Source organism: Apostichopus japonicus, chromosome 13 (genome assembly GCF_037975245.1).
Source record: "Apostichopus japonicus isolate 1M-3 chromosome 13, ASM3797524v1, whole genome shotgun sequence".
Lineage (NCBI taxonomy): Eukaryota > Metazoa > Echinodermata > Holothuroidea > Aspidochirotida > Stichopodidae > Apostichopus > Apostichopus japonicus.
The window spans coordinates 22,659,997-22,671,328 of record NC_092573.1 but is presented as its reverse complement, the minus strand read 5'-3'; the positions used below and the strand labels follow the sequence as shown (position 1 = coordinate 22,671,328).

At 39.2% G+C, this 11,332-nt stretch overlaps 1 protein-coding gene across 2 annotated transcripts in view; it reads right to left on the bottom strand.

Moving 5' to 3' along the window:
- Positions 1 to 11,298, bottom strand: part of LOC139979113 (OTU domain-containing protein 7B-like) — a 17,075-nt gene extending 5,777 nt beyond the window's left edge. The window contains exons 1-8 of one of the 2 annotated variants that reach the window (XM_071989801.1): positions 11,112 to 11,298; positions 8,872 to 9,010; positions 6,618 to 6,791; positions 5,063 to 5,299; positions 4,040 to 4,138; positions 3,661 to 3,797; positions 1,108 to 1,229; positions 54 to 325 (exon numbers count right to left, since the gene is read on the bottom strand). In XM_071989801.1, coding sequence (XP_071845902.1) covers positions 54 to 325; positions 1,108 to 1,229; positions 3,661 to 3,797; positions 4,040 to 4,138; positions 5,063 to 5,299; positions 6,618 to 6,791; positions 8,872 to 8,956 — 1,126 coding nt within the window. In that variant the 5' untranslated portion in view covers positions 8,957 to 9,010; positions 11,112 to 11,298. The remainder of the gene's footprint in view (positions 1 to 53; positions 326 to 1,107; positions 1,230 to 3,660; positions 3,798 to 4,039; positions 4,139 to 5,062; positions 5,300 to 6,617; positions 6,792 to 8,871; positions 9,011 to 11,111) is intronic. The other variant, XM_071989800.1, reaches the window with a different exon arrangement.
- Positions 11,299 to 11,332: the final 34 nt, after the last annotated feature.

Below are 11,332 nucleotides of genomic sequence, written 5' to 3'. Positions count from 1 at the left end.
CATGAATTCTTCATGAATCATGCAAAAAAGGTCTAAGAAAAAACATCACTCACTTGGAATACTTTTCTTGGTACTATTCATCGGTAGAAGAGCGCAGAAGTGGGATGCATCGTAGGCCAAGACTATCGGTGATCTGCAGCATTTCTCCGGAGGGCTCTCTAGAGGTAGATAAATCCCACCAAAGGTGTTCGGAGCTAACGGTTCCCCGTTTTGGTCACGAAGCAGTTTGTCCGAGACGACTATGATCGGTCGGAGTAAGATGTGTGCCAACACAAAGACGTGGATTTCTTCCAGGCTCTCGTATGTGACATCTGCTGACATCGAGCTGTCAAAACAAATGAGTGTTTGTTGTTTCTGAGAATAATACTAATCTGAAAACTGTTCTTTTCTGGAGAAGATCTTGTTTCAAATTTAAGCTGATTGTGTACAGTTTTTGAGATATTTTGATCAGAGCAGACTTCAAACCACCTGTTGCTGGAAGTGTACAGCTACATTAGTTTGAACTGAAGTCTAACAGACAAGATATCTTAACTGATTACTGATTCAGCCGCAGGTATATCCCTTGCCTACAGCCGCAGGTATATCCCCAAACTTCAGCCGCAGGTATATCCCCCAACTTCAGCCACAGGAATATCCCTGACTTCAGCCGCAGGTATATTCCTCGACTTCAGCCGCAGGTATATCCCTCGACTTTAACCGCAGGTATACCCCGACTTCAGCCGCAGGAATATCCCTCCACTTCAGCCGCAGGTATATCCCTTGACTTCAGCCGCAGGTATATCTCTCAACCTCAGCCGCAGGAATATCCACCGACTTCAGCCGCAGGAATATCCACCGACTTCAGCCGCAGGAATATCCACCGACTTCAGCCGCAGGAGTATCCCTCGACTTCAGATGCAGGAATATCCCTCAATTTCAGCCGCAGGATTGGGAGTTTCCCTTAAATTTTCTTCCACTCATTAACCAGGATGTACATACCAAGTTTTGAAGCTCAATCAACTTTTACACTACGATACATGTATCCTTTGAAAGTTACAAAAACTGTTTACAATTTGGCTTGTGCTGGAAGAGGATGTAAACATCCTGTGTTGCAACAAGGAGACTTACTTGGCCTCCTCCTCCTCCAACTGTTTCCCTGGAGATCGATGGTGTCTTGGCTTGGTGGAGGATAACTTCAATACATTATCCCATTCAGTTTCCCACTCAGCTGCTGTGTACTCTAAACCAAGCTAGCGATACAAAACAGAGAGAAAGTCCGTTTGTTATGACTCAGTTTTTGTGATGCTTTTAATACTCCAGAGGAAAGGAAAAAGTGCAGTAAACTACATTCCTATACTAATTACCTAGCATTTTGTAATACGTCAAATGAGAAAATTTTAAGTGAATGATTATGATGATTCAATCTTTAGCATCTATTTCACAACAGGTAAATAACATTCTACAATAATACTTGGAGGCTCTCACAGAATGACCGAAGAACAAGTCAAACTATAAATGTCCATCTCAGTAACTTCAATGGGCAAACTCATAATACTGCTAGTACTATTTTTTTTTCTCCAGTTTCTTATAACATCTTTCCAAGGGAACCTTATTAAATGCAAAATGGGCTTCTCTTCACCTGCCTCTTGCAGAGAAGTGTTTGCTAATATTTGATGCAGCCCCAGAAATCTCTTCATACTCTGAAGCTGAGAGCCCCAGTCTAATGGACTTGTTTTTGTTAATAAAAGCTTTCTTGCAAAAATGTGAGTTATTAGTAAACATGTGGTTCATTGCACCTTGCCCCCTCCCCCCCCCCCCCCCAAATTAGTGGCTTAATGTTAATGCTTTCATCGGGGACTCATGTTTCAGCTACAATAGTGAATTGGAGGCCCTTACAATAGAAGAAAGAACAAACTAAATTCACATATCTGGTTAATTGCTGTGAATATATTGAATTGAGAGAATTAGAGAACAGATTGGGAAGGAGGGAGGGTGGGAGGGAGGGAGGGAGGGTGGGAGGGAGGGTGGGTGGGAGGGAGGAAGACAGGAGTTTTCAACAGTAGCGTCAAAAAATATGAGAAGATCCTTTGATTTATAAACTTTCAGATTTTTGTTCACCTTGAATTAATCTTCCATATTTCACTTACTTCATTTCAATTCTCGATACTTAAAGGCCAACTAAAATGCTGTCGAGAGTCAAACAAACTCAAATCAAAATATGGGCAAAAGGGATTAGTTTGAACTAACTTTTGTATGGTCTGTGATCAAAAATATGCTTTCCTGACTGTGTATGAGGTTAGAGTAAACAGTCACAATAAATAAACCACTTGACAGTCAAAACGAAAAAAACCAAACCATCTCTACTTTTGATCTTTTCTAATAAACCAATTTTGTAGGATTTCTGCATGTATGACTATTAGCTATTATACATGTATTAAAAATCTCCATTACGGTAGAAAATGATATCCTCTTCAATGGTTGCCTTGAAGTTAAGAAACGTTGGCTATTTTTAGAATATAAAGCAATAGGTTCAATATGATAGCAATTTTTCAAACATGCAACATAAAATATTTTACATATTAAAGATGCATTTTGTTCAGTCTATATTTTAGTGTTTGACTTTAATTTTTTTTTTATTACTTTTGGTAACTGCAAACTGTAAGAAGCAATTATCAAAAGTATACTCTCTCTCCTCGCGGCTCATTCCATCTTTCCAAAAACAAAGTACCCTCTGATAATCAGAGCAGATGGCTGGAGACTTTGTAACAGATGGATAACCCCAGGAGGAAGTAATAAAACTGCGAGAACCATCTGCAGCTCGTTTGGCTTTGCACATTTTACATGTTTTCTAAGAGGGTTACAGAAACTGTTAGAGGCTGCGTTGGGATGCCCTTGGTGGTATTTTTTTTCACACTCCGTTTTCTCCGATATCGAAAAACTTAACAAGTCTAAAATCTCCATTTATAATTTTAATCAAAGCTGAGAATGAGGGTGTCCATAAGGTCCAAGGAAAAAACAGGAGGACCAATCAAGGTGGAAATATGCTACAACGAAAAACATTCGAGGAACTTGCGCTAAAAATAGCAGAGCGTGAAATTAACTTTGAACATAAAACATCCTTTACTGATTGACACTGGGCTTGGATTTGTATCAGGCCCAGATCAAGTAAAAAACCTCCAGCTTCAAATCAAACCTACAGCACAAAGGACACTTTTAGCAGTGTGACTTGAGCTCAAATGTCAAACTTGTGGCGTAATCGCTTTCAGAATCAAAACTTTTCTTCCAGGCATCCTCGGGGTCAGAGGTGACCTGAGGCGTATTATAAAGACACAGGCTGTGGGGGAGGGAGAAACAGGGGGGATGGAGATTCAGGGAGTGACGGGTGGGAGAGGGAGAATCAGGAGTGAGGGAGAATCAAGTGTGAGGGAGGGAGAATCAGGGGGTGAGGGAGGAAGAATCAGGGAGTGAGGGATGGGATAGTGAAAGGGAGAATCAGCAGGTGAGGGAGAATCGGGGGTGAGGATGGAAAATCAGGGTTGAGGGGTGGAATGGTGAGAGGGAGAATCAGCAAGTGAGGGAAAATCGGGTGTGAGGGAGGGAGAATCAGGGGGTGAGGATTGGGAGAGGAAGAATCAGGGAGTGAAGGACTGTTCTTGTTCTGGAGGAGGTAAATGTGCTCACCTCTTGGTTGACTTGCATCTGTTGCCTCTTCCATCTACGCTGTATCTTTTTCATTTTAATGGTGAACTTCTCGTCTGTCAAGACCTGATTTAAGGCTGAGCGTAAAGTCAGCTCTCTATCGTGCATACCCCATATTGCTGTGTGGATAACAACAAAAAGGAAAGTAAGTTCATATTTTTGTCATCGCAAAATATCTCTCAGTTAAATGGATGGCTATCCTATTATCTGTGAATATTACCGCACGGTCTGTCACGGGTGGCAGAAATGAGAAATCCAGCTTAAACGTGTTCTTTTAAGAGATATATGTAATGTAAATAATTCTTGTGGGATTTAACCTAAAATCTATATTATTTGATATAGATAGATTAACTGTACTTACACAGAGTGGCAGCATGCAATAAACAATTACCATCCCCTGATGTTGTCATGGTGTACAGAGGGGAACAAGTATTAGCAGAAGTCCACCAATTCAGGTGACCTGATAATATGAAGAAAACAAATTTCAAAAGATAAAAAAATACATATTTTGCATAATTGCTTCATATCTGTTCATAAATTGCTTTAATACATGTTCATACTTAATCCTGTTGGTATTCTCAACTACATATTTGTCTGTGCATCTGACTATATAGCATAACCAAGTAGCAAACCCAAAAAGAGGCCTTCTTACTGGAGTCACAGAACAGGGTTCTGGGGTAAGGTGACCAGACGTCCCGATTTTTGGGGACAGTCCCTGATTACAGTGTGCTGTCCCTGATGAGCAAGTGTCCCCGAAAATGTCCCCGATTCGTCAAAATGTTCAGGAATGTCGAAAATATCCCACATTATTAGTAAAATAATTGTAAAAACAAAATTTAGTCAAGTGTGCAGTCGCAGAACGGAACTAACCAGTATTTCAGGTGGGCCAATGTAAAGTGGAATATGCTAGATCGATCTAGCCTAGCACTCCTTCGTAAAGTAAGTAAATTTCATCTAAGAAAAAGCTACATTTTTGAAAATAAAGTTGATTTGAAAAGTGCTTCTAAGTATCACCATTTTACATCTAAGCACCTTAGGCACTTGAAAATTTTCAGGGGGACACCCCTCCCCTTAGACCCCTCCCCCATATCAGTCACACAATAAATGTCCCTGATTCCAGTCAGGCAAATATGGTCACCTTATTCTGGGGACCACAATTTGCATAATTTTGACACATAACCAACCCCTATATTGACCAATCACTATCATTGAATTTTTGAATCATGCATAGAAAGCTTAACAAACAGGAACACTGTAACATGCTTGACAGAATTTTCAGCTGTAGGAAAGCATGATACAATTTCTTGATGTTGAGTAAACAGCAAAAACCTGTTTTTCAAATTAATACATTTAATGTTTACATGGTTGTTTTATACTCTCTCACCATTTTTCTGAAGATTTTTCATCATTCCCATATCTAACAGATCTTCCTTGATGATTTGACTGAGTTCTGAAGGGAGGACGCGTAGGTCTGGGAGCATGAAATAGTAACCGTGGGAATCCACCTTTGCTTCATCTTTCTCCACGACAGTGACAGGTAACTTCAGGGTCTTCCCTCCCTTCGTGGCTTTGAGATGAGCGTAGGATATTCCTCTATGCAATGGTCTAGCCTCTGGTGATCCTTCAAGGACAGAAAGGGTAGCACTTGGTACTAGAATCATGTATGGCAAGATACAATAAAATCGACGATGACGTTTCATTTGCCAATCTGTAAATGTGTGTTATATCACACATGTATGTTGCTTTTCAAATTCCATGGATTTTACATTCTTTTACGATTTGTTGCACCCTGGTTTTGTGTCCTTTCACATTAATCAATTTTGAGTGACTGCATCAAATTTTTCAAATGAGGAAGAAAAGATTGATAAATTAGGACTTTTGCAGTAAGTGTGGTCAATACATAAATACTCAAAAACACGTTTGCAATAAAAGATTACCACGAATTGTACATAGCGGTCATATCTCGTGCTGTACGTAGCAGTCATACCACGTACTGTACGTAGCGATCATACCTCCCACTGTACATAGCAGTCATACTATGTACTGTACATAGCGGTCATACCTCGTATTGTACATAGCGGTCATACCACGCACTGTACGTTGCGGTCATACCTCGTATTGTACATAGCGGTCATACCACGCACTGTACGTTGCGGTCATACCACGCAGTGTACATAGCGGTCATACCACTCACTGTACGTAGCGGTCATACCACGCAGTGTACGTAGCGGTCATACCATGTACTGTACATAGCTGTCATACCTCGTACTGTACATAGCGGTCATACCACGTACTGTACGTAGCGGTCATACCACGCAGTGTACGTAGCGGTCATACCACTCACTGTACGTAGCGGTCATACCACGCAGTGTACATAGTGGCCATACCACGCAGTGAACGTAGCGGTCATACCACGCAGTGTACATAGTGGCCATACCACGCAGTGTACGTAGCGGTCATACCATGTACTGTACATAGCTGTCATACCTCGTATTGTACATAGTGGCCATACCACGCAGTGTACGTAGCGGTCATACCATGTACTGTACATAGCTGTCATATCCTGTACTGTACATAGTGGCCATACTACGCAGTGTACTAGCGGTCATACCACGCAGTGTACATAGTGGCCATACCACGGAGTGTACTAGCGGTCATACCATGTACTGTACATAGCTGTCATACCTCGTATTGTACATGGTGGCCATACCACGCAGTGTACGTAGCGGTCATACCATGTACTGTACATAGCTGTCATACCTTGTATTGTACATAGTGGCCATACTACGTACTGTACATAGCAGTCATACCACATACTGTGTCTGTAGCCGCCATACCTCATACTGTACTGTACGTACCTCATACTGGTCATACCATATATCAGCCTTTGGATAGAAACAAATCTGCCAACTCCACCTTCCTCATAAAAAAAAAGTTACCTGGAGATTGACGAGGTGACCTCTCATATTTTGGGGGAGGATCATCTATAATCTTGTGATTAGAGATGGCCTGAGTGGGTTTACTCGGAGGACTTGAGAAACTGAGCCTACGATCATTGGTCTTCAGCATCCTGTTGAATACTTGCACTGCAGTCTGGTAATTCCATTCTGTTCCTGTTTAGTGACCCAAAAATCAATACATTAAATGTAGTGTTTTAGAGAGGTTTACAACGATATATTAAAATGTAATGTTTTAGAGAGGTTAAGGAAACTATCAGACAAATCTACAATTCATACACAACATTATTATTTACAAAGATAATATAAAATGGACAAAAACCAAACTTCATTAGGTTCACACAGATTTACTGAACCTCTAAACACAAAGGACCAGAACATGACCATGCACAAAATGAAGATTGCAAATGATAAACAGGGACATCCACCCAGATATCTTATTTTCCAAAATGAATACTAATTGATTTTCACATGCCAAATTAGATCAGCTTTTGCAAGCTCACAAACTGCATTGTGCTGGGTTTTCAGTACAGAATAATCAAAACAATTCTAAAATCAATTTCAATATTAGCTCCGTTTAATGCTTTGGTTTATCCAGTACAATGGTATCCTTTAAAACACACCCTTAGCATACTACAGAGAGCACCTTGGATGACAGTGGGACTTCTAACATGTGATTTGGTTCATCCAACATTATCTACCCCCCCCCCCCTTTAAACACTGTACACTTACAGTAGCATACTACTGTACAGAGAGCACCTTGGATGACAGTGGGACTTCTAACATATGCTTTGGTTTATTCAACATAATTTCCTCCCTTTAAACACTGTACACATACAGTAATGCACTAAAGAGAGCACCTTGGATGACAGTGGGACTTCTAACACGTGCTTTGGTTTATCCAACATTATTTCCTCCCTTTTAACATTGTACACTTACAGTAGTGTACTACAGAGAGCACCTTGGATGACAGTGGGACTTCTAACATTTGCTTTAATTTATTCAACATAATTTCCTCCCTTTAAACACTGTACACTGTTACAGTAGCTGTGTACTACAGCTGACCAAGCCTCACTAATGCATTTTAATTGTGTCCTTCCCGATCATCCTGGGGTTAATAATGAGATGTTACAATGCAAGGTTAGCTGCTATTGTTCAGTCTACGCACACACAGATATGATTGCATACAATCTTTATATATATCACTTATATTTGAAACTTGTCTAAATATTCAATAACCTTAGAAATGATCAGAAGAAAATAAACCTTTAACAGATGAAATAATGTTCTTTGTAAGAATCGTCATTCACTCATTACTTTGACTGCTGGACAGTACTGACTATTAAAAATGGCAAATTGACGAACTGTTTGCTACGCCACAAATTGTGATTTTACATCTTAATTTATTTAATTATTTAATCTTCTCATATTCTAAAATCCCCATTGGTAGAGAACTAGAGAACCCTTGGAAAAGGTACAAATGATTTGCTTAATCCACAGTACATTAAAATTTACTCCCCACCCCCACACCCCCGAGTGAAATTATGAGGCACCGTCAATGCCCTCTTTCAAACACCAAAAGATTCCTCCCATAATTGTACTGTTATACTGTACGTCAAACGGAGGCTGATGTCAACAGATTTCCCTATAAAAGATATATGCTACAAACACTAAATTTAAATGTATACTCTGATTGTGGTCACTTTTTTACTTTTCCTATGTCCTTCAACTCTGATGAAATCTGAACCTGGACTCTCTTTTTGAGTTATGTATTTTCTGATTGTTAATGGTACTTGAATTGAATTGAATTTGAATTTATTGTCCCCAATCGGAAATTCGGCTTACACAGGTGGTAAACGAAAAAAAAAAAAAAAGCAATAGTATATGTATCAATAGACTGCGATACACATACAGTAATACAAACATATATACAGCAAGTGACTACAAATAAGAACCTAATCTCTCACTTGTGAATTAAACATATGGATAGAGTTAGGCACAAATGAGTATCTGTAGCGGCCCCTAAGTGTACGTGGTGGGCATAAACGCAGTCCAGAGCGGTTGTAATTATAGTGCTGAAACAAAGGGTGTGTTGGGTCTTGTATGATATGTTTCAATTTATTGCAGACCTTCTCATGGTACAAGTACTCTAACGATGGTAATTGAGCACCGATTACCCAAAACCCAAATGTTTTAACTCAAATCTGCTTTAAAAAAGAGACATGTTGTGCAGTACCTGCGAGGATATCAACGGCAAGTTCTCTATCCAGATTGGTCTCTTGGACAAACTTTGCGACTAGTTGACGTTGCCTTTGATCCATCTCTGTGCTTCTACTAATCCTAAAAAAGTAGAATCATAACTCTGGATATAGGTCCTGTATAATGAAGGAGATATATATATAAAAGTACATTCATTATTTGGTAGGAAATCTGGCAAAAGATATTTCTCACAAAATTTTAAAGTTTTCCTTTAAAGTTGCGCACAACTTGGGAATGCTTGGCTTCTACTGTGTTTGCATACATTTTATGTTCATATGTACTCTGGATCAAGTTGTTTAAACACCGTACGCCTTCAAATTATGTGACCTGTATCCAGCCCACTCCTTTGTCAATGAGATCTCAGGGATTTCCCCAATATAACCCCTTTTTAATGCAAAGAAGTTCATGTTATTTATAGTAAATTCCAAACATAGGAAGTTTGTAAATTTTGAACTAAATTAAAACTGTAAGGAACAGAATGAATGAGCTGTATCAATGCACACGTATGGAACTATTGTTGCTTTGAAATGATGGGGAATGCCTTTCATAAGCACTGTTACCGCAGTAACTGGTACACTAAAAATCAGCTTTGAAATTGATTTTAATTAAGTCACCACTTTAAGTTTGCAGTCTACATGACAATCCCTAAATGGATGATTGCACAAAGTACAGTCCCGTTGAAATACTACAGCTTGTGATGCCTGGACAACCTCTAAACTATTGATATAGTGTTAGTATATCTACTCTCAATGAAATACACAGTTAAAGACAAATTAAAGCAGGTTAACTTTGGCTACGGTATTTATGTTTCTCCATAATGCAGTTCCACTATAAGTTCTTTATCTTATCATCAGATAATTAGTATTTTTTTGGAACGCCTATCATCACACAATGCAATGGTACTTTCCCTACCAAAGGTTGGCCCTTTTGTAGCCAATTTATTTTTTAGTGTCAAATTCATGATTTGAGGGAAGGGGGGGGTGGGGGAGGGTATCCTGAAGAATGCATCAAAATGAACATCTATGCCAAGGCTTGGATAGCTACCCTACAGCAGCTTATAGTCACTTCCACCATTGAATAAGTCTTTCATTTAATTAGTCAATATTAGGAGCAAAAGATGAGGTCTTGTTTGGTACATGCTATAATTTTAATCACTTGAGTTGAAAATAATACTAGGCTTAACATCTTGGCTAGCCTATGACTGGGTTGGTGATGATAGTCTACAGTCAGGCTACATGTTTGCAAGTGGATTTTGCTGTTTGCCAGTAGACAAACAAGGTAGTTTACATTTTTCTGCAGGTAATGAGACATGATTAAGAACATAGGCCTACTGTAAAGTTTTATTGCAATACAGTAATTGATATGGGAAGTGCTGAAGTGGGAACTTGAATTTTAGTATGTGAAATTCTTAAGTTTGGCCTAAACCTGGTAGGCCTAGTGCTAATAGCCTAAGCTACTAGGTTAGCCTAAAATAGTAAGTAAAGTAGGCTAACAACTTTTGAGCCTAAGTTACAGTAGCCCTAGTCTGCAGTAGCAGGATAGGTAATGTAAGTCCACAGTAACCCAAACGGTCCATTCTTTTCTTTGGTTGTCAAAATCTCAGTGAATCAGGAAGTTCTAATACACTTATCCTTACCACCAGACAAAAAAAATATGTTACCTACAGTATAACAATACCTGAAATTTTGATCATATCCGTCCAGAGAAAGAAAAACAACTTTAAAATTAATGTTGGATTTTTATAGATTAATTGCAAAAACTGTTGAATTAGTCCAATGCCTACAACAATTAACCAATATTTGGAACACCCAACACATTTTTTAACTCAAGAAACCAAAAAAATCAGAAACCATTTTGAATTTCTGGCCAACTACAGGAATACTTCCAGTTGGCATAAAACAACAGCTTTTCTTTCTCTTTTTGGCAATGACTATTTTTTGTTCGTTATAGCCTACGTTAGGACTACCTACCCAGATAGTGGATACTGTACTGTGGGACACTTTACAAAAACAGGTAGGCCTAGGCTAACTAGTACTAATCTAGATAGGCCTAGAGCTAGCCTACATGATACATTGCATAATAATCATAGGCCAACAAACTTAGAAACTTGTCTTGTAAGTTGTGCTAGAGCTACAGTAGGACTAGCCTAGGCCCCTAGTTCGATTACTACTACTACTGGCCTACTGATTTCTAGCACCTAGTTGAGTAAATACTTACGAATATTTACCTAAAAGTAAGGACAATCGCGTACAACACTATAATATCACCGAAAAGTCTTGGCCTCCCTCAAATGATCATCTTATCCTTAGATGTTTACAAATACAATGTAACTGTAGGGCTTAGTTACACTACAGAACAGGTTTGCCAAAAGCGTCTAGTGAAGGAATTGTCACTAATCAGCTGCATTCACATTGCATGTTTTTGTGTTGATACAGTGC